Genomic DNA, 24446 nt, shown 5'->3' on the forward strand with positions numbered 1-24446 from the left:
TGTGTCAGAATCTGACCCATACTGAAGAGGACAAATATTTCTTCCACATCTTTAGTGCAGGATGCCATAATGTTGGAACGTGAAATGTTCTTTCAGTCAGAGCAGGGAGGACGAGCTTAATCCAGATTTAGCTCGCACTTAATGATACTTTATACATACCAGAATGGGACATTTAACACAGATATCCAACACCTTGTTCTTGCACACAAATTACATGGAGATTTTAAGCAATTAGAATGCAAAAGATTGTAAACTGAATGGATGATTTGTAATCACAAAAATTTCAACAACAAAGACTTTATTCCTTGGAACATAGGAGACTGAGGGGTGACATCTTAGAGGTGTACAAAATCATGAAGGGTATAGATATAGTGAATGCACACAATCTTTTTCCCCAGACAAATGTAACCAAAAACTAGTGGGCATATGTTAAAGGAGAAAGATTTAAAAGGGACCTGGGAGGCAACTTCTTCACACAGAGAGTGGTGCATATATCAGGATTAGAATCAGATTTAATATCACTGACATATGTCATAAAATTTGTTGTTTTGAAGTAGCAGTATGGTACAGCAAGAAATAGAAGATAAAAATAAATTAAATACATAATGCAAAAAGAGAATCTAATGGCAGAGGGGAAGAAACTATTCCTAAAATATTGGGTGTGTTTCTCCTCTTTGATGGTAGTAATGAGGAGAGAGCTTTACCTAGGTTATGAGGGATCTTTAATGATGGATGCTGCCTTTTAGAGGTGTGTACTATAACATAACAGATATTTGGATAAATATAGAGAGGAAAGGTCTACAATACAGGCCAAACATGGACAAAGGGGACTAGCATAGATGGTCACCTTCATTGGGACAAAGAGTCCAGCTCAATGTTGTATTACTCTACCATTCCATTACCTGGAGAAAAATGCAAACAAAATACAGTTGAACGCACTTCTGGCAGATTGAGAACTTGATGTTGGAAACAAGAGAAATAAATAGATCTATAGAAAATGTGAACTTATTGTGAAGTGTTAGACATTAAGAGTACTTAAATATACATTAAAATGTAATGAAAATTGTTAAAAACTCTTATGATTATAACTAAGTAAATATAATCTTCATTGTTCAATTTTTGCAATTGATGTATTTCAGTTTGTATCTTCCTCATTTTCTGATTCTTTTCCTGGATTGCATGCAAACTCATGTAAGCTCAGTTACATCCATGTAACTAATTAACCTACTAACCTGTACATCTTTGGAATGTGGGAGGAAGCCAGAGAACCCTGAGGAAACCTATGCAGTGATGGGTCGAAGTAAAACTCCTCACAGACAGTGGCGGGAAACAAACCCATGTCACTGGCACTATAAAAGCATTATGATTTAATAATAAATTGCTTTATGATTTGAATAGTGTTTGCATTACTGTGATACTCATTCAACCCCACTTCTTGCTAATTGATCAAAGTAGAGATCAAAAATAATTGATCAAAAATCCATTAGCATTGAATTAGGTTGTGGCTGGTTTGCACCCTTTTTGAAATTCCCACATCTTCTCAATTCTTATGTAGGAGGACATCTGTTTAACTCCTGCACCAATTAGAATTGCTTGCACCTCATTGCTCATTTAATAACAATAATCTCCATACACTAAAAACCCTTTTAGTTTTTTTATTCAAAGCCTGTACTTTAAGTAATTATCCAACAAGGCTGTGGGAACTTACAGTTAATTGAAGTAAGTGCGCTTAGTAATGATATAATTGTTTACAAAATGGAAGAGTTCTGGTTGCGATCGGTTGTGGTTCTGCTTTGAATCAAATTGGAAATCTCAAGTGGAAGAGATAGTAATGAAGATAAATATCTTTAGAGTGTCATGGAAAGGATTATAAAAGGCTTTATCTCCACTGCATGTTGTACCCAAATAAACAAGCTGCTGTCAAAAAATTTTAAATAATTCTTTGTATTTATTTTCAAGACAATGTATAAAATATAAACTGTATGAACAAACTAAATGCTTTTATACATTTTGGTTTATATGAAAAAGATATTAAAAAATGAAATTCATGTACAATAAGCCTCAGATTCAACGTTCATTCTGTTTATTCTATACATAACTAATTGTGTCCTTGCAAATAATCGGTTTCCTACTTCTGCTTTTCATCAAAGCCATGAATTTATCAAAGTCCGTTGAGGCTTCATGTGTCTGGGGTAAGCTAGAGTGAGAACGATGGAGATAAGAGAGCTTCGGCATGTAATTAGCCAAACTTGTCGGACAAGAGAGTCTTTTTGATAGCATGTGCGCATGGCTGTTGTCTCTGCTGCTATGGTGCTTGGGATCCGTAGTCTTTGATCTGTCAGACCTGGAGATGTTGGCCAGTTTGCGCTTGACATTTCCAGAGATATTCAGGATGAATTCATGAGACCTCCCCAACCATCTGCTGGACTGCTCCTTACCCCTTGGTTCCATCATCTCATCCCCCTCCTCTGGTAGATCCATCCAATTTTCTACCAGATCAGCAAAGCAATTGTCCCCCAGTACTAGAGGCTGTCTGTTCCTACTCTGGGAGAGTAAATTCACGGTCCAGTCATTGGGATCTGCATAATCAAAAATCTTCCAACAGGCCTGTTCTGAATAGACATCAGAGGTTGACTTTGGTCTTATTTTCTTGTTTGGTCCAAGGCCGATCTTATTTCTCAAGATACCAACTGGGGGGATTCTGTTTTCTCTCAAGCATGGCGAACTCCCGACACGTGCAGCTTTGGTCAATGTGGGCCCAGAGGCCTCTGAGTAGCCTGAGTCGAACTCCAAGCTTCGCTCACTGGAGTGCGAGGCAAACACTGTAGAGCTGCCTTCCTCCTCGCTCCTGGGGGACGCCAGACAGCAGGCAGAGTCGTACGTGTCTGACTCGGAGATGTCAGAGGTGAAGCTATGGGAGGTCCTTCCCCTGGTGGGAGACAGGGGTCTCTGACGTTCTTCTTCTTCTTTCAGGCTCAGGCTGCTGATGTTGTGGATCTGCTTCAGGTCCTGCAGTGCCTGCATCATACACTGCATCTGATCTCGAAGGCATGCTCCCGCCTCCTTCATACTTATCTGAGGAAGGGAACAAAAAACCACAAAGGACCTGCTTATCATCAGCAAAATATAATATATATTATAATATTATTCTGGCTTCTTCCTACTTCCTCTCCAGTCCTGATGAAGGGTCTCACCCAAGACATCAACTGTTTATTCCTTTCCATAGATGCTGCCTGACTTACTGAGTTCCTCTAGCATTTTGTGTGTTACTCTGGATTTCCAGCATCTGCAGAATCTCATGTTTATACATATTTCAGTATTTTAACAGATTAGCTTTATTTTAAAAATGATTAGATTTGTCACATGTACAATCGAAACAGAGTGAATTATTAGTTTGTGGCAACAACCAACACATTCTGAGGATGCTTCTGGTGCCAGCATATCATGGCCAGAACTAACAACCCTAACCCACATGTCTTTGTAATGTGGGTGGAAACAGGAGCACCCAAAGGAAGCCCACATTGTCATGGGGAGAATGTACAAACTCCATACAGACGGCAGTGGGAATTGCACCCTGATCGCTGATCTTATGCCCAGCATTTATTCCCCTTTCGTAATTGGACAAGAAGATGGTGGTGAGCTTCCTTCCACTAACGACCACTGAGTACTTCCAATGGTTGGTCTTGTCGACCATTGATTAGAAAGGTCCTAGGATTTAAACTCAGCAACAAGACAGCAATTCATTTCCACATCAGGGTGCGGTACGGCACGGCATGGAGCTAGCAAATGGTGATGTTCCCTCATACTTGCTGCTTCTGTCTTTCTTGGTAATGGGGGTTACAGGCTGGACAGAGTTGTTAAAGAAGGTTAGGCAAGTTCAAAGTCAATTTGAACTTTGTAATTGCCATTTTTCCCCTCTGTTAAAGCATCGGGGGAGATTTGACAGAGGTATGCAAAATTATGAGGGTTATAGAGAGGGTAAATGCAGCAGCCTTTCTCCACTCAGCTTTGGTAAGACTACAACTGGAGGTCAAGGGTTAAGGGTGAAAAGTGAAATGTTTAAGGGGAATGTGAGGGGAAAACTTCTTGACTCAGAGTCATGATGGTGTGGAATAAGATGTCAGCGCAGGTGGTGGATACAATTTCAATTTTAACATTTAAAAAAAAAAGCTTGGATAGGTACATGGATGGGAGGGGTATGGAGGACAATGGGGTGTGTGCACGTCAGTGGGACCAGGCAGTTTAAATGGTTTGGCACAGACTAGATGGGCAAAAGGGCCTGTTTCTGAGCGATAGTATTCTATGACTCTAAAGCATTGAATGTACTAGTATAGGACTTTGTTTTGTCCCAAATGAAATCACTGATAAAGTCACCCTATGGCTGTCTGTAGGCCCATGTGTGTACATTTTCTTCAATAGTCACACATAGATGGTTGTGTCCAGTCTATGATTGGATGAATTCACAACTCTGTACGTCATGTGGACATGCACCCATTGGCACATTTGTATACCTTTCACATGTAGATAACAACTCTAGCTATCCATGTGCATAGAGCCTCAGACTGGAGGGATGTCCTTTTAGAACAGAGGAGGAGAAATAGTTTTAGTAATAGGCTGGTGTATCTGTAGAATTCATTGCCACAGATGTACTTAAAGTGGAGGGGGATAGGTTCTTAATTAGTCAGGGTGTCAAAGGTTACAGGAAAAAGGCAGGAGGATGTGGTTGAGAGGGAAGATAAATCATCCATAATGGAATGGCAGAACAGATTAGGCTAAGTAGCCTAATTCAGCTCCTATGCCTTATGGTCTCATGAGCTCCTTCCTATAACAGACTCAGAGTCATACAGCATGGGAATAGGCCCTTCATCCCAACTGGTCTATGCCCACCAAGATCCCAGCCAAGATAATCCCATTTGTCTATGTTTGGCCTGTACCTCTAAATCTTTCCTCTGCATATACTTATCCAACTGTTGCACTTTTGTTCTTCCACCTGCCTCAACCACTTCCTCTGGCAGCTACATTCCAAACACCAATGTCAAATAAGTTGTCCCTCAAGTTGCTACTGAAACTCTCTTATCTTAAACCTATTCCCTCTAGTTCTTGATTTTCCAAACCTGGAAAAAAGACGGTACAATCGCTCTGCCCACTGCCACTTATCATTTTTTTGTTATTCAGAGAAAGTACAGTAACAGGCTGATCTGGCCCAACAAGCCTGCACCGCCCAGTTACTCCCATGTGACCAATTAACCTACTAACTCGTAAATCTTTGGAATGTGGGAGGGAACCCATGCAGTCACAGGGAGAACGTATATACTCCTTACAGACGGTGATGGGAATTGAACCAGGGTCACTAACACTTTAATAGTGTTAAGATAACGGCAATTCTACTGTGTCACTCTAATACACCCCTATAAGATCACCCCTCAGTCTCCTACACTCCAAGAAATTATGTTCTAGCCCATCCAGCCTCTCCCTGTAACTCAGTCATTGGAGTAATGTAAATCTTTTCTGCACTCCCTCCAGTTTAATAAACAAAAGATGTTATTAAACTTGAGCAACACACACAAAATGCCAGAATCTATGCATCTCCTCCTCCTCCTCCTCCTCCTCTCCCACCTTCTCATTCTGGCTTCTGATGAAGGGTCTCAGTCCAAAACGTAGACTTTATTCCCCTGGAGAGGTTCCCAACATTTTTATGCCATGGACCCCCTACTATTAACAGTGGACCCTGGGTTGAGAACCCCTGTTCTCTACATATATGCTGCCTGACATACTGAGTTTCTCCAGCATTTTGTTATGAAACTTGAACAACATCTTTCCCCAGTAGGCTGACCGAAACTAAGCACAATACTCCAAGTGCGGCCTCACCAAGGATTTGTATAAAAGAATGACACAAGAAGAGACTGTTCAGCACCTTGGTCCGCATGAAGGAGTTGGGAATTGGGCTGTTTGATTCTACGAATCGATGAATCTATGATCTCATGCATCTAGAAACCGATCAAGAAAACTGATGTTGCATTTGTTTTATCCAACCAGTGAAGCGATATTCAGGTGTCATTCGTTGGATGGACTGGATGGAGACGTGACTAACTAGCCCCCTCTAGTGACTCTAGTGTCTTCACTATCAGCTGTGGTGAATGGGTCCCAAACTCCATTCTGACCCCAGAATACGAATTGGCAATGGGGCCGTTCTGAATGTCAAACCCCTCTCCTTCCACGCGAAAAACTCAGCCCCGTTCCACACCTCCCATCCGACATCCCAAGCTAGGAGAAACATTTCGGATCAATGTGGTGAGAAGGCGAAACAATTTCCCTGCAACACCTCACCCAGATAAATTTAAGCCTGTTTTTCGTTCTCCCACCACTTTTGTCTCTAACGTGATAGGAACTTGAATAGAGAGTTAAATATCGAGGCGGAGAGCAATAACTTATCTCCTCGGGGAATCTGGGCGCACTTCAAGTAAATATCGCCCTCTGATGAGTAGGGATGAATAAAAGAGGCAGACCTTGAGACATTCCAGTTTCTACTGCGCGGAAACTACGGGCAGGTATCAGCATGCAAACGGCGCCGGCGAACACCTGGACACTCACCTGCCTGCTCGCTCCCCACTTCATAAAAGGAATCTATAAAGTCTACATTCTTTTCAGAATGGCGTTTGAAGTTCACATTCAAGCTGCTGAACTGAAGGGATTCCATCAAATGCCTTCGCCCCCCTACTCCCGACCCTTCTCCAAATGAAAACGGGCGATACCAGCCTTGCTGAGATGTCATTCACACATTTGACTCCCCCCTCATTCACCAATACCTTCCTAACCCTCTAATGACCCCGTCCCGTGCACCCCGGGACCAGGTTCCCCTGAACGTCGCTGAACCTCAAACAGTAACAATTTTGGAAGCTTGTTGCGTTAATTTCAAGGCTCCTCGCTGCATTTGCTGCAAATAAAGGAATTCAGGTCTATCAAATGTATATCATTTTAAATAATTTACAAGCCTCTCTTTTTAACATAATCACAGGTCTCCTCCCGCACTCTGAGTTTGAATTTTTGTACCGTCAATGAGGAATTAACGAAGAAGTAGATTAAACGCGAATCGTCCGAGAAATGTTCACGATTCCGGAACTCACCATTTCTTTCCGAAGATGGCAAATGAAATCATCAAGTTTGACGTCCTGCATCCCCGCGCCGTTCCCTCCGACAATCTCTGTCCTACATTGGCATTGTCGTACTTGTTTCACTCTTTTCTAACCCCACTGTTGCTTTTTTAAATTCAGACACGTTCGCTCAAATTTATGTGCCCAGAAACATACTCACGCCCCTCGGTAGGGGCCGCCTCCATCTCCCATTCCTGCTTTGAAAACAGCCAATCGGGATATAGGTCCGTCCCACGGAGGGCGACGCCAGACCAATTCCCGTCCTCTGTAACCTTAAACCGGAATAGATTACAGATTCTTAGAACGTGGAAAATTTGACACTCCGCTAAATGTCAATCCAGAGACCATCAAAACTCCTTGCACGTGCAAAACTGAGTCCTTTCATTTAATCGATGCACTGTTACAGATATGGTAATAAAACGCGTCTAAAGTTTACGGAGAGGCGTAAGAATAATACTGAATTTGCTCCTTTTGCGCGTCAAAATCTGGTACAGAGTTGATAGTGTGGGGGGAGCGCTGGACTTCTGATCATGCAGCACCTTGTCAGTTTGAACAGGGTGAACGGAGTATACTGGTGAAGTTACAAGTGAAGCACTCCCTGGTTCTCGGAAAATAATCCCGGACTTGTTTGCAATCCCAGCAACACTTGTAATTCACTTGATGTAAAATGGATTGGAATTATCCATAAGGTCAGGTGAAAAAGAAGAGTGGGGGTCCATATTTACCATCGGCAGCAGCATTCGCAGCGGCCTATTCAATGCAATGTGGAAACTCCACTTTGTATCTATTTTTTTAGAGAGATACAGCACAATAACAGACCCTTCTGGCCCAATGAGCCCACGACACCTAATTACACCCCCCCCCGTGGCCAATTAACCTACGAACCCGTAGGTCTTTGGGATGTGGGAGGAAACCTGAGCACCTTGAGGAAATCCATGCAGAGTTACACAAGGAGAACGTACAGTAGCAGGACCTGAGTCACTGTAAAGCGTTACACTACTGCGCCACCCATTGATTTGCAATGTTCATTTAATATTTATCTATTTTTAAAAGGAGGCTAGACACTTTACCAGAAGACATAGGAGCAGATTTAGGCCATTTGGCCCATCGAGTCTTCTCCACAGAGTATTTATTTGAAACAATGCAGGTTGACCCAAGCACCAAGCACGAAGGATCTTTAGTATTTTTCTGCCTTCAAGTCCATGCAGTGACTCAAGCCATTATATCACTACCAACAATCCTAAAGCCAGGCTATTCAACCTTTGGAAAGGTTGATGTGTAGAATCAGTGAATTGTTACAGAGGAAGTCTTAAATCTGCAATATTTCTCCCACACTTACAGGCAGTACTGTCATATTATATTCTATACCGTCTTTACAAAATTCCTTTTGCTTCCACATTCAAGTTTCAATTTTTCAAAGAATGCTTTTTCTTCACAACCATCCACAAAAACAGAGTTCCCCCAAAGAATGAATGACAGTTAAATGTTAGAATCCCAAAGTACCTCCCCCCCCCCCCGGCTCCCCTCCCTCCCATGCATAAGAGGCAGTGAGCAACAATTCCCCCCTCCCCCACCAGCAAAAAAAGCATTGGCACTGCCACTCAAGCATGAGCAAAGCAGCAGCAAAGACACAGACTTGCAATACTCCAAAGACTGCATTGTTCACCCAGTATTCAACATACCACAGGTTCTATCTCCCTAATAAGGGAGAAAGAGATGTCTCTACTTCACAGCGAGAGGGGAGACATAACAAACAACTCGCTGGTTTACGATGTTAAAAGTCCATTTCATTGCTTTTTCTGAGCTCAGTGCCCAAAGATCTCAGGTCTCTCATGACACACCAATCTCCTGCCCGGATACCGACCTTCAATCCCACCATCTCCACAGCCATGAAATCTCGTTCCCCAAAGGCAAGCGAAGCTCATAGGCCAAGCCCTTGGCATGCCAAACAACGTCCATTCATGAAACCCCAAGAGCATGTCCCATTCCTGCAAAGAACCATAGTCTGCGTGTAATCACAATCAGTCAGGGTCTTCAAAAGAACCCTGAAAGAGAAAAATAGAGTTATTAAAGATGGAAGCAGAGCTGTTTCCAAAGATGCAAGCAAAGGAGTCGCTGTTAGGTGCCACTTATCCTCCAATTTATTCAATTTATTGTCATTCAACTGTACATATGTACACCACCAAACAGAACAACGTTTCTCTAAAGGTGTATAACACTGTACATGTAACTCACACAAAAACACATGAAGTAATGTTACCACAAATAAATTAAGGTGCATTTACGATAGAAGTTAAAAATTAATTAGTATAATACTACTGGCATGATGAGACCTAGGTGGTGGTAGGGAGTTCAGTAAACTTATGGCCTGGAAAGAAGCTGTTTTCCATCCTAACAGTTCTAGACCTAATGCTACAGTACCTCCTGCCTGATGGTGGTGGGTGTGGGAGGGGTCAAAGAGATTCTGGGACAGATGGGAGGAATCCCTTACAATGCTGTGGGCCCTGCCTATGCATTGCTTCCTAAAAATATCTTGACTGAGTGGAAGAGAGACCCTAATGATCCTCTCAGTAGTCCTCACAATCCTATGTAGGGACTTGCAGTCAGATACCTTGCAGTTCCCATACCAGACAATGATGCAGTTGATCAGGACACTCTAGATAGTACCTGTACAATTTGGAATGGGGACGGAGGGGAGCCTCACTTGCGTCAATCTCCTCAGAAAATTGAGACACTGCTATGCTTTCCTCAATATGCTGCACTCAGATTTTAGAGTCATAGAGTACAAACAGGCTGTTTGGCCCATCTTGTTCCTGCTGACCAAGATGCCAACCTAAGCTAGTCTCATTTACCCACATTTAGCCCATATCTCTCTAAAGCTTTCCATACGACTATAAGATGTAGGAGCAGGAGCTTTCCTATTTATGTTTATGTTTGGCTGTCTCTTAAATGTAAACAGCCTCAATCATTTTTCTGGCAGTTTGTTGCATGTAGACATAACTCCCACAACCCCCATGAAAAAGGGGACCCTCTTATCCCATTTATATTTTTCATAATCTCACTTTAAATTTATGCCTTCCTAGTCTTTTTTCCCATTTCTCTGGGAAAAAGACTATGCCTTCACCCTATCTATGCCCCTCATGATTTTATACACCTCTATAAGATCACCCCAAGGGACATGCCTGTCCTAGCATGTGAAATCAGTTCTTGCAGACTGGGTGGATGCAGGCAGTTCTGCAGTGCTTCATGGAGATCGAAAGTCATCCATGGAGGCCCTCGATCTCTATGAAGCACTGCTACCAAGGAAGTCCCTAGTTTGTGATAATTACTCGTACCACTGGACTCAGACTTCCAAGGTTAAGAGAGTGGAACTGTCCCAGTGCAATGGGTTTTCCACTTTAAAAACTCTCCTGTACAGGTCTCCTGCCATTGTTGGATAAGACAATCAACATAAGGTCATCCTCAGTCACCTATTAAGCAAGGTATAAAGTCCTAGCTGCCCAACTCCACCCCTGGATTCCTACAATGTTCTTGTAAATCTTCTTTCCAACTTAATGACATCTTTCCTATAACAGTGTGACCCAAAGTGTATCCAATTCTCCAAGTGCACTCCCAACAATGTCTTGTAAAACTGCAGCATACTTTCTGACTCTTATACTCAATGCCTTAATAAAGGTCAACAGGCACCATTATTTCAAAAACACTCTCTATACATTCACATTTCATCCTGCTCCTCTTCATTCCAGGTGTCTGTGCAATCTACAGTACCAGGACGTCATCTACATCCCAAACACTGCCTGGGCTTTGTGGCCTCTGAATTTAACTGTAATCAGACCCTTGAACAAAGTATGGCTTGTCACATACAAAAAGAGGCAACGAAATAGCCAAGATAATCAAAAATCTACCCAGGACTCTTCTCTTCTATATTCTCTAGAAGATACGAAAACCTGAAACCATGTACCACGAGTCTCGAGATCAGCTTCTATTCCACCTTTATAAGTCTAAGTATGATCCCCTAGTGTGACAAAATAGAGTCTTGACCTATGTACCTTGTTATGAATTTGCACCTTATTATCTTCATACATTGCACATTCTCTGTTACTGTAACACTTTATCCTGTGTTCACACACAAAATACTGGTGGAACTCAGCACACTATACAGAGTTACAGTCTATGGAAAGAGGTAACAATCAACTTTTTGTGCTTCTTCCTCCTTCCTTTCCAGTCCTGATGAAAGGTGTCAGCCCGAAACATTGGCTGTTTATTTCTCTCCATAGATGCTGTCTAATCTGCTGAGTTCCTCCAGAAATATATTTATTTATGTAAGTATGTATGCACTTATTTATTGAGATACAGCATGGAATCGGCCTTTGTGTTTTACTCCGGATTTTCAGCATCTGCAAAATCTATTGTACTTATATCCTACACTCTGTAGGGAGGAGTTATTATATGGGGTGTACCTGGCTGGGGAGTGGTTATTATATGTGAAGTACCTGCATGACAGGGGTCGTACCTGGTTGGCAAGTGGTTATTATGTGTGGAATACCTAGGTAGTGGGAGGTTATTATATGTGGAGTACCTGCATTAGAGGGGTTGTACCTAGGTGGGGAGGGGTTATTATATATGAAGAATCTGAGTAGGGAAGTGTTGTGCTGGGTGGGGAGAGTTTATTATATATGGAGTATCTGGGTAAGGAGGGGTTATTACATGTGGAGTACCTGGGTGAGAGGGGTTGGGCTGGGTGGAGAGGGTTTATTATATATGGAGTATCTGGGTAGGGAGGGGAATGTCGACTCAGACCATGAGAGGCCTGCATCGGGCATTTTCATGCCTTACAAGGTGCAGATTGGAAGTCTATGTGGGGCGCCACTCCTCACACAGACACTAGAGTAATGTGTGGTTAAGTGCCTTACTCAAGGACACAAACATGCTGCCACAGCTGAGGCTTGAACTAGCGACCTTCAGATCACTAGACGAATGCCTTAACCACTTGGCCTCGTGCCCAACACAAAGTTGGACAGGGAAGGGTTACTATATGTGGAGTATCTGGGTAGGGAGGGGTTACTATATGTGGAGTGCCTGCGTGGGGGGGGCGGGGAATTATTATATGTGGAATACCTGCGTAGGGAGCAATTGTACCTAGGTAGTGAGGGATTATGCTTCTTGCTACTACACTCAAAAATATCAGATCTTTAAAAATACAAGAGGAGCCACTGGCAATCATCTACAAGGTGAATTTGTGATGTGGTTTCATTGTTAGAAGCAGTTTAACAATTTCATCAAGTACATAAATTTGGACAGCACAGTAGCATTGTGGTAAGTGCAGTTGCTTCACTGTGCCAGCGATCACTGATCTGTGTTTGATTCTCATCACTGTCTATAAAGAGTTTGCGCATTCACCCCATAACCGCGTGGGTTTCTTCCAAGTGCACCGGTTTCCATACACATTCCAAAGATGTACGGTATATGGTTAGTGAGTTGATATCCTGCTGTGTTGGTGCCAGAAGCGTGGCAACACCTGCAGACCATCCTTGCTGATTTAAATTGACACATATGATGCATTTCACTGTATCGATCTGCATGTGACAAATAAAGCTCATCTTTAAGTTGAGAACAGACTGTGAGGTGACAACACCATAAACCTGTTTTGTGAAACTGAATTCACCAAATTTATATTCTGGTTAGAGTAGGACAAAGTAGTCTGCACTTTATAATTTAGTAACGTTATTACTTAATCCCCAAATCCAGCCATAAAGCCATGTAACACAGGAATGTTACTAACTTGCCTTATCCATCACAGATCCCATTTCTCCTAATTAGCATATAGCAAGCTGCAATTACAATAAATTCATTTTAAATTAGCATTGAAATAATCCAGAACTTTAAATCTTGCTGTATGTTGCTTAATTCTCCAGCTGAAGCTAAATACTGATGTATTTCTAAAGATTCAGACTGGATGTCCGATTCCAATGTGATTTTGTTGCCTCCTGGTGTCCAATGCACCTCACTGCAGTGTCTTCTAATTTACTGCACATGACTTTTAAATCCGGCCAAATGCAATCTAGGGTTGCCAACTGTCCTGTATTAGCCAGGACATCCAGTATATTGGGCTAAATTGGTTTGCCCCACCCTTGTCCTGTATTTCCCCCACTAAGGTAGAGCGTTCCTATGAAACTGTTCGTAAGCCGAAATGGCGTAAAGCGAAGAAGCAATTACCATTAATTTATATGGGAAACATTTTTGAGTGTTCCCGGACCCAAAAAAAACCTACCAAATCATACCAACTAACACATCAAAAACCTAAAATAACACTAACATATAGTAAAAGCAGGAATGATATGATAAATACACAGCCTATATAAAGTAGAAATAATGTATGTACAGTGTAGTTTCACTCAGACAGAATCGGGAAGATTAAGCCAAAACCGATTTGTAGAAAAAAACCAGCATGTACACGTATGCGCATGTCACGTATGTGCACGTCACGCATGCACACACTGGTGCCCGCGCAAGGCTTCATGGTCATGGTAGTCTTTCTCGGGGTAAACACACGTGTCCCGTATTTGACTGCTACTTTCATCCCTTATTTGGGAGTGAGAAAGTTGGCAACCCTAGGAGTATCTGTAAGGGTGCCATTCTAGCATAGCAATTAGCATGATGCTATACAGCTGATTGGAGTTGGGACTTCATTTCCAACACCATCTGTAAAGAGTTTGTAGGTTTCCTCCCATGATCGCATAGGTTTCCACTGGATGCTCTGGTTTCCTCCTACAGTCCGAAGACGTGCGGTTATTAAGTTAATTGGTAATTGTAAATTGTCCCATGATTTAGCTAGGATTAAATATTAAATAGGTGGGTTGAGGCCAGCGCAGCTTGTTGGGCTAGAAGGTCCTGTCCCCACCATATTGCCAAATAAATAAATAAATAAATAAATAAACTGATCTCTCCTGTCTTGGAGATGGATTTTATTTTCAGACCTTCCTGTTATTTTAAATTGATAGTAAATGTATTCCGGATAATTTGGCCATTGGTTAATTAGGGCAGCCGCTTATTTGGGACAACAATTAATAAACAAAATCAAATCGAGAAAATAGCCAAGATTCCCTTCATTTCTTTGAGAGACTATGCTGCTTAATTGGGACAGGAGACTGTTGCCAAACAGCTCCTAACTAGCGTCAGTTGTGTGCACTTGTGTGGCTGTTAGAGCGAACAGTTTTTAACTAGCATCACGTGTGTGTGTTCAGAAAGCAGTGATTTTTGTCACTGATAGTTGACAAGAAATAAGCATTAAGACAATTTGGAACTGTTTTGCTCATTGTGGTTTCAAGCATTCAGGCTCGGAGATGCCAGAAACAGCCAGGAGAGAAAATGAAACAATTTCACTACTTCAACAAGAACTATGAAGAATTTGGAGTTATTAGCAATCTTTGTGAATGTTACAGTGAAAATGAAGATTTGAAGGATGCAATCATCGAAAGTATTGCATGAAGACAGTCCATTAACTGCACTAGGTGCCTGCACTGATTTTGTTCACTTACAATCAAAAGAACACAGCAGCGTGCTCTGAATAAATTCCTCCATTGATAACTATTAGGAACTAATAAATAGTAAAGTAGCAGTTTTGGTAGTGTTCTAATTTGTTCTATATTTAATTTAAATGCATAATTTGTTACTCAGTTAAACAGTACTTCGTCTTTTTTATATTTTTAAGTTATTTCCATGAAGCTTTGGCTAATTGGGGCAGCTGCTTAATTGGGCCAAAATATACTGGTCCCTATGTGTCCCAATTAACCAGAATCCACTGTATTAGAACATGGAACATAGAAATTTACAGCATGTTACAGGCTATTCGGTCCACAATGTTGTGCCCACCATGTAACCTACCCCAGAAAATGCCAAGAATGTCCCTTGCACATAGCCCTCTATTTTTCTAAGCTCCATGTACCGATCTTAGAGGCTCTTAAAATACCCTATTGTATCCACTTCCACCACCACCGCCACCAGCAGTGCATTCCACACACCCACCACTCTCTGTGTGAAAAACTTACTTCTGGCATCCCCTTGGTACCTATTTCCAAGCACCTAAAAACTATGCCCGTTGTGTTAACCATTTCAGCCCTGGGGAAAAGCCTCTGGCTATCCACATGATCAATGCCCCTCATCAGCTTATAGTTATTGTTACCTTTTACTGACAGCAGGTCATTTAAAACCTTGTTATTTTTAACAGGTGAGGTGCTTATCTAGTTAAATGAAATATAATCAGAATCAGATTAGATGATCACTTTGTCTGGACAGGGTGAAACTGTGATTTAATGAGATTAGTGATCCTATCAAGCTTGTCTCACATTTTCTTGTGATGTGCTTTGTTTTGGAATCATTAACCATGTCATGAACTTTTGAGCAGCAGTGCAACGTTTCAGCAGTAATACACAAAGTTTTATCTAGGTCATAATGAGGTGATAAATGCTGGTGGCCAGAGTTGCAGTAACATCAATGTCACCACAAATTGGCCACTTCAAATTATTTCCCTCCTCAATTATCCTTGCTAACCCTATTCCCATCACCCTTTCCTTCAGGAACTTCCTACCGTGCTGTTTACTTGCCTTTCAATCTCTGTATGAACACAGACAATGAATGAAGCCCAGCTCGAACAAGCCCAGTATTACCAGAAAGATACATTTGTAGGAAAGCAAGGATGTATTGCTGAGGCTGTATAAGGCACTGGTGATGCCTCACTTGGAGTAGCTTGGACACCTTATTTAAGAAAGGATTGGAGAGGGCTCGGAGGAGGCTGGGTTCACAAGAATGATTCCGGGAATGAAACAGTTAATGTATGAACGTGATTGAAGGCTCTAGACCTGTACTCGCTGCAATTTAGAAGAATGAGGGGGAATCTCATTGAAACCTATCAAATGTTGAAAAGGCTAGATAAGGAGAATGTTTCCATTGCTGGGGAAGTCTAGGATCAGAAGGCAGAGCCTCAAAATAGAGGGATGTCCAACAGAGACAAGGAGGAATTTCTTTTTGCCAGAGGGTGGTGAATCTGTGGAATTCGTTGTCACAGGTGGCTGTGGATGCCAGGTCACTTGGTGTAGTTAAGGTGGAGTTTGATAGGTTCTTGATTCAGAGCATGAAAGGTTATGGGGAAAAGGCAGGAGAATGGAGTTAAGAGGGAAATAGATCAGCCATGATGAAACGGCAGAGCAGACTTGATGGGCTGAATGATCATATATCAAGGCCAATTATTAAAACTGATGGACTACTATTAAGCTATCCATTCCAAGAATTTCAATACTTGCAGGCTGCCCGCAGCACATCCTCTGACTGTTAGTCATTTGTTGCATCAAATGACGCACTTCACAGTATGTTTCAATGTACATGTGACAAATAAAGCTCATCTTATCTTTTAAACACAAGAAATTTTGCAGATGCTGGAAATTCAGAGCAACAAACACAAAATGCTGGAGGAACTCAGCAGGTTAGACAGCATTTACAGACAGGAATAAACAGTCTACATTTCGGGTCGAGGCCCTTTATCAGGACTGGAAAGGAAGGGGGAAGAAACCAGAGTAAGAAGGAGTATACATTGGAAGGTGATAGGTGAAGCCAGGTGAGGGAGGAAGGTAGGAGGATGGGGGTAATGGAGGATAAAGTCAGAAGCTGAGAGGGGAAAGGAAAAAGAGATGAAGTCCTGAAGAAGAAGGAATCTGATAGCTTAGGACAGTGAACCAGGGGAAAAAGGGAAGAAAAAGAACCAGAGTGAGGTGATGGTCTGGTGAAGATTAAAGAAGGGATGAGTGGGGATCCAGAATGGGGAATGGAAAAGAGATAAGGAAGAAGGGGGTGGGAAGATATGATCAGAATTTAGAGCAATTGATGCGTATGCCATAAGGTTGGAGACTACCCAGAAAGAATACGAGGTGTTGATCCTCCAACCTGAAGTCACTAAAGACAGGATCTCAATTCACCTACCCATTCCCGTTTGACATGTTTATCTACAATCTCCTCTATTGCCACAACGAGGCCAAACTTAGGCTGGAGAAACAACGTTGTAATTGTGCCTGCCTCCATAACTTCCTGTGGCAGCTCATTCCTCATACCTCATAACCACCACCACCCGTGTGGAAAACTTATACTTCAGATCCCCTTCAAATTCTCTTCTCTCACCATAAATCTGTGCCCGCTTGTTCCCCAGCCCCTGGATATAAGCTCTAAACATCCATCCTGTCTCTGCCCCTCATAACTTTACATCTTACATTCCTTCACCAAATTTCAAATAATTGAAGGGAAGGCAGAGGCTGATGAAGAGAAAGTCTGGCCCTAGATTTATGCTGGATGGTAGGAAGGCAAATTGATTTGCCTTCCAATTGATTTGTGATGTACATAGCTTCAATAAGTAGTAAGGAACACAGAGGGGATCTCACAATCTAAGACTGTGCTGCAAACCAGGGCAGGAGTAGCAACAAGTACACAATTATCATCAAGGATGCAAGCAATAAATGAATAATATTAGTGACATTAAATCAGGACATTGCGTGTAAAAGTTACGAGGACACTATACAGTTGTACTGGTCACTGTTGAGGCCACATTTGGAATATTGTGTTCAGTTTTGGTAGTCTGCTAATGGAAAGGTGTTATTAGATGGAAAGAGTGCAGAAAAGATTTACAAGGCTGTTACCAGGGTTGAGGGACTGAGTTATAGGACAGGATGAGACTTTATTCCTTGGAGTTTAAGAGTCTGACAGGTGATCTTATAGAGCTGTATAAAATCACGAGGGGCATAGAAAGGGTGAATACACTTAATCTTTTCTCCAGGGTTGGGGAATCAAGAGCTAAAGGACATGAGTTTAAGGAGAAAGTTTTAATAGGGTCAAAAGGTCAGTATGTATGGGGAATGAGCTACCAGAAGAAGTGGTTGAAGGATGTACAATGACAACTTTTCAAAGATAGTTGGGCAAGTACATAGATAGGAAAGGTTTAGAATGCTATGGATCAAAAGCTGTACAGTGGGATTTACTTGGATGGGACTTTTGGTCAGCATGGACCAGATGAGATGAAGAGCCTACTTCCAAATGATATCACTCTTCCATTCTATATAATTTGTTGCATAACATGTGTGTTTTTTTTAATCTGCCCATCTAAAAGCAGTCAAAGTTAAGATTAAAATTTATCAGGATTTAACTTTATTTATCATACGTACATGTAAAAATATAGTGAATGTGTTGCTTGCATTAATAATGCATTCTAACAGATTGCATCACCGTCTGGTATTGAGGGGCCACTCTACAGGATTGGAAAAAGCTGCAGAAAGTTGTAAACTCAGCCAGCTCCATCACAGGCACTAGCCTCCGCACCACATTTGAAACACAATGCCTCAAAAAGGTGGCATCCATCATTAAGGGACATTGCCACCCAGGACTCTTCTCATTGATACAATCAAGGAGGAGGTACAGGAGCCTGAAGACTACTCAAAGTTTCAGGAACAGCTTCTTCCCCTCCGCCATCAGATTTTTGAATGGACATTGAATTACCTCACTAATTTTTTCCCTCTCTTTTATCTAATTTATTATACATACTTCTTATTGTAATTTATGGTTTTTTATTATAATGCATTGCAATGTACTGCTGCCACAAAGCACCATATTTCGAGACGTATGCCAATGATACTAAACCTGATTCTGATTCTGAACCAACATACATGAGAATACGCTGAGGGTTGGGGAGGAGCCCACAGGTGTTGCCACACATTCTGATGGCAAGTTGAATTACAACATGGAGTTTGGATTTTAATGTCTAAACTTCAAATCATCATCAAACATCCAATAAAACACAGCATACCAGTAAATAGTTAGATATTATATTCACCAGCCAATAGGTTGAAGTAAAAATCAAACTGTGGAGGAACTCAGTGGGTCAGGCAGCATCTATGGAGGGACATCTGTTGACATTTCAGATCAAGGCCCTGCATGAACCTTGAAGCAGGTTCCCAACGTGAAACAATAACCATCTCTTTGCCCCCATAGATGCTGCCTGACCTGCTGTTTTCTGATGTAGATTATAACATTTGTATTTTGTGGAGGCAATAAGTGGAGTTAGGTGCGGGCTGTGAAGGAAGGAGAAAAGTTGGAAAAATAATAAAAAGGTTAAGTATAAAAAGTTCTCTCAACCAGAACACGAAAATGTGGTGTTAACCTTCACAACACAACATGTCAGAACACAGGGTACAAGAGTAACAGTAGATCAGTAAGATCCTCAGAAAATAAGTGCAGATATTGAAGTCAGTTGACTCATGTTTGATCTTTTGCCTTAAGTAGATCTATTACAGTCCCTGTCACAGCATTGAGCTCCTTCGATAATTCCTGAGCTACATGCTGATTGCTCTTACTTAATAAGAATCCCCAGAATCAGTGTGACATTTACCTTTCACTGGTTTGAAGCTGTATTGCCTTGCCTGATTACAGTGTCATTTAAAGAATAGTTGTGGATCTGGTTGTCCAGTGCACTTGATATGGCATCACAAGTCGTGGTGAGTTTGATCAGCTGTTTTGCAGTTCTATAATGGTCAGTGAGGCTATTTGTTACTTTCACAGATTTGTACAATGAGATCTCCTCTTCCTGCTTTTAAGGCTGTAAAGCCTAAGTTTCTTCTTACTTTTTTGACAACGAACCCATTATGCATCAATTGCATGACTCCTCTCCATCAGCTCAAGGGCTTCCATTGTCCCTCTTATGCCTTTCTAGTTATGTCCGGACTTAAAGTTCCTGGGGATATATAACAAAAAGGGTAAATAAAGAATTAATTTTCCCAGACCTTCACTACCTCCCTGTATTAACCTCACCCTCTTTGTCCCCCCTCCACCTCCCACCAACACTTGTGTGCAACTATGCCCCAAGTCAGTAACCAATAACTATTAACAGACTAGCAGTTAAATATATGATGCAGACACTGTGAATAGAATGAAGACTTCTATTTCCTAACAGATTCTTCAGAAGGTCAAAGCTTGAACAGTTGAATTTTGCCCTCGGCCAACCATCTGGAATGTATAATCCCATAAAGATCCCTAAAGATGACAATTCCTTGTGGAGGTACTACTATTAAAAGTTCAAAGTAAATTTATTGTCAAAGTACATACATGTCACCATATACTACCCTGCGATTCACTTTCTTGTGGGCAATCACAGTAGATACAAAGAAATACAGTAGAATCAATGAAAAACTACACACAGAAGAAGACAGTCAAACAACCGATATGCAAAAGAAGGCAAAATGAGCAATACCAAAAAGATATAATAAATAAATAAATAACATTGAGAACATGAGTTGTAGAGTTCTTGAAAGTGAGTCCTAGTTGCCATAATAAACATTGAAGATTAGCTTTAAATGTCACATGTTCATCAAAATATATAGTGAAATGGATCGTTTGCATCAATGACTAACCCAAGACAGCCTGCAAGCTTCCATGGGAGGAAATTAAAGCACCCAGAAGAAACCCACAGGAAAAAAGTACAAACTGCTTATCAACTCGGCGACAATTGGACACTGATCTACAAGTGGTGATATAAAGTGTTACACTAACTGCTATGCTACCATGCCGTTATATAGGAAAGATGTGATGTATCTAGAGGTTGCAGAAAAGATTCATGAGAATGTTGCTGGAACTGGAGGGTGTGAGATATTAGGAGAAGCTAGATAGCCTAGAACTGTTTTCCCTGGAACAAAGGAGGCCGAGTGATGAAGTTTCTAAAATAATGCGGGGCATAGATAAGTGGTTGGCTAACAGGGTAGAGGGGTTAAGGTAAGAAGGAAAATATGTAAGAGGTACAAAGAGATGATGGTTTATGAAACAAGCTGCCAGAGGAAATATCATGGTCCCTTCTGGCAATCCCCCACCTTAATATTTACCACAGGAATTGGGTCTCAATCACATCATTTAATTTCCAATCCAGGTTCCACTAACTACACACACATCAGAAACTGCAGGATAAAGACCCTATGATCACAACAAGGAGCTGCCATTGGTTGACTTGTGTATGAGTACCCTCATTCCATGGTTCTTAGGACTATTAGTTCTAAGTTTAGCATTGTTCCTGAATTCACTTCTAAAACCAAGACTCCTGGTAAAGACTCACTTGGACACCAATTCCACGCTCGCTATGACCGTAATGCCTCCCTACTTGGCTACTTGGCCTCTGCGCCTGTGTTCAGCGCTTGGGTTCGTTCCACTGCCATGTCCTTGTAACAGGAAATGGTAGAAGTGAGTGCGATTACAAAATTTACTGTTGTAATTGTATCATTTCCAACATGCTGAGTTCCTCACACATTTTGTATATGTGATGCTATTACAGCTTGAGGCATTCTGGGGTTTAGAGTTTAATTCTGGCACTGTTTGTAAGGAGTTTGTATATTCTTCCCATGACCCATGTGGGTTTCCTCTGGGTGCTCTGGTTTCCTCCTACATTGCAACTGGTCATTCTAAAGTGTCCTGTGATTAATCAGTGAGTTGCTGGGCGATGTGACTCATTGAGCCGGAGGGCCTGTTCTGTGCTGTATCTCTAAATAAAAAAAATAAGAACATTTAAAAGACATTTGGATGGGTTCATAGATAGGAGACATTTATAGGGATATGGATCATATGGGATTTGCTCAGGAAGGCACCTTGGTCATCATGGACAAGCTGGGCTGAAGGTCCTGTTTATGAGCTGCTGAACTCTATGACTCTAAGTTACATCCTGAGTTAGTGAGAGTTTGTCTTGCTCCTGGGCCTGGCCAGGTTGGCTATTCACTGGCCCAGGCAGTGGGCAGTTGAGGGTTCAGTCCAAGCTGATTGTCTACCTCTCTTCTGGGGTTACGTCCATGCCGCATGTCCTGAAGAAGGAGCACATAATCTCTATGGATACAATGCGGGATCTCTGGAAATGGTGGGTCCCTCAGGGGTTCGAGTGTGTTGTAGATATTAATAATAGTTTTTAATTTTTAAACTAAATTATTTTGATTACCTGATTATTGCATAATTTTTTTTGTGTACAAACTTTTGTTAAAATAAAGGGAGGCATTGTATCAAATGCTTGGTGCATTAATGGTTCTATATAATAAAATGTTTCTTGTGTGCATTTTCCCCATTGTCCTCAATTCCATAATCTTCTTTAAAAAATGTATCTAATTTGTTTTCAGATACCCGCAATTACCTAACCTTCACAACTCTTTGGTGCAGACAATTCCTGAGGCTCATTACTGTCAGCTAGAAGTTTCTATACACCTCAGTTTTAAATGACCACCCCCTAATCTTGTTACCATATTCAAAATCCCGTCACTTGTGGAAAGATCTCAACATCTTTCCTGTCAAACCTCCTGAGGTTATGTTACAGTAAGATTAATTCTTATTCTTATAGACTGCAGTAAACATAGATCTTGTAATGGGGGACAAGAAAATGGCAGACAAACTGATTAAGTATTTTGCATCAGTCTTCACTGTGGAAGGCACTAGCAGTATGCCAGAGGTTATAAAGTGTCTGGGGAGAAGTGAGTGAAGTTGCTATTACTAGGGAGGAGGTTCCAGGGAAACTGAAAGGTCTGAGGATAGATAGGCCCGAAACGTTGATGTACGTTTTTCCATAGATGCTGCCAGACCTGCTGAGTTCCTCCAAGATTTGTATGTGTTATGTTCCCCTAGGGTTCATATTTTCTGCGGACTGCCACTTTAAAATGCTGGGAGAATGAGACTGACTTTTGGACACCATTTGAGCAGAGAGGGAGAGGGAGATTTGATGGACAATCGATGTTATGGTTTCTCCGCAGCTTGTTACAGAGAGAGAGTGCCGAAGACTGCTCACAGTTTGTTTGGGATTTCTGCAAGGACACTGCCAGCTTCTGAGTTCCTATAGAGAGAGAGGAGGAGTTACATGATGGACAGCTGGTGTTCAGCACAACAATATTTAAACCAGCGTAGTTGCTTGTTTCACGGGACACCGAAGAAAAGGACACGAGGACGCACTAAGGTGTGGTGAAATTACGACTATACTTTCAGGTGCCCACAAGTGTGGGACTGAGGATCGATTAAGAGGAATCGATCTGTGATTATTAGTGCATGAAAGAGCGACCCTGTGGAGTTGGTCAAGTTTGGCTAACTTGGAAGTTTTAGAGGACAACGGGAAGAATCAACGGCATCGGCTTATGTGGACAACAATCCTCTCCCTCTCTGTCCTCAATTCTACTCAACTCAATAACACGAACTGAACTGACTTCGTTTACCTACCATCGTAAGACTGTATCAATTACCACCTAAGCTTGAAGAAGTTTGGGTTTATATTTCCACACCTATATATATGCATAATCTCTGCTAACCTGTTTGATTTATCTGCTTTTATGTTACTTTATTACATTGTTACTAATTATAATACGGTATTGGGGGTATGGTATTGATGTGGATAGAGAACTGGTTGGCAGACAGGAAGCAAAGAGTGGGAATAAACGGGACCTTTTCAGAATGGCAGGCGGTGAGTAGTGGGGTACTGCAAGGCTCAGTGCTGGGACTCCAGTTGTTTACAATATATATTAATGACTTAGACGAGGGAATTAAATGCAGCATCTCCAAGTTTGCGGATGACAGAAAGCTGGGCGGCAGTGTTAGTTGTGAGGAGGATGCTAAGAGGATGCAGGGTGACTTGGATAGGTTAGGTAAGTGGGCAAATTCATGGCAGATGCAATTTAATGTGGATAAATGTGAGGTTATCCACTTTGGTGGCAAAAACAGGAAAATAGATTATTATCTGAATGGTGGCTGATTAGGAAAAGGGGAGGTGCAATGAGACCTGGGTGTCATTGTACACCAGTCATTGAAATTGGGCATGCAGGTACACAGGCAGTGAAAAAGGCGAATGGTATGCTGGCATTCATAGCAAGAGGATTTGAGTACAGGGGCAGGGAGGTACTACTGGAGTTGTACAAGGCCTTGGTGAGACCACACCTGGGGTATTGTGTGCAGTTTTGGTCCCCTAATCTGAGGAAAGACATTCTTGCCATAGAGGGAGTACAAAGGAGGTTCACCAGATTGATTCCTGGGATGGCAGGACTTTCATATGATGAAAGACTGGATTGACTAGGCTTATACTCATTGGAATTTAGAAAATTGAGGGGGGTTATAAAATTCTAAAGGGATTGGACAGGCTAGATGCAGGAAGATTGGTCCCGATGTTGGGGAAGTCCAGAACAAGGGGTCACAGTTTAAGGATAAAGGGGAAGCCTTTTAGGACTGAGATGAAGAAAAACTTCTTCAAACAGAGAGAGATGAATTTGT

At 41.7% G+C, this 24446-nt stretch overlaps 1 protein-coding gene across 2 annotated transcripts; it reads right to left on the minus strand.

Annotated features, from left to right (window-relative positions):
- Nucleotides 1-1959: 1959 nt before the first annotated feature.
- LOC134356687 (PAK4-inhibitor inka2-like) lies at nt 1960-7281 on the minus strand. 2 transcript variants are annotated; one of them, XM_063067721.1, is made up of 2 exons: nt 7125-7263; nt 1960-3106 (listed from the first exon to the last, which is right to left on the minus strand). In XM_063067721.1, the coding sequence occupies exons 1-2, from the start codon at nt 7154-7156 to the stop codon at nt 2089-2091; spliced, it is 1050 nt and encodes a 349-aa protein (XP_062923791.1). In that variant the 5' UTR covers nt 7157-7263; the 3' UTR covers nt 1960-2088. The 2 variants fall into 2 exon arrangements, with proteins under 2 accessions (XP_062923791.1, XP_062923792.1); XM_063067722.1 differs by having other exon boundaries at nt 1986-3075; nt 7125-7281.
- Between the last annotated feature and the right edge of the window lie 17165 nt (nt 7282-24446).

This window comes from Mobula hypostoma, chromosome 15 (assembly GCF_963921235.1).
Source record: "Mobula hypostoma chromosome 15, sMobHyp1.1, whole genome shotgun sequence".
NCBI lineage: Eukaryota > Metazoa > Chordata > Chondrichthyes > Myliobatiformes > Myliobatidae > Mobula > Mobula hypostoma.

Excerpts from the sequence above, each read along its gene's own strand:
- LOC134356687 (XM_063067721.1), bottom strand. The coding sequence starts at position 7,156 with ATGATTTCATTTGCCATCTTCGGAAAGAAATG. Across the intron at positions 3,107-7,124 it reads GCCATCTTCGGAAAGAAATG|GTCCTTTGTGGTTTTTTGTT; the intron begins GTGAGTTCCGGA and ends GATGATAAGCAG.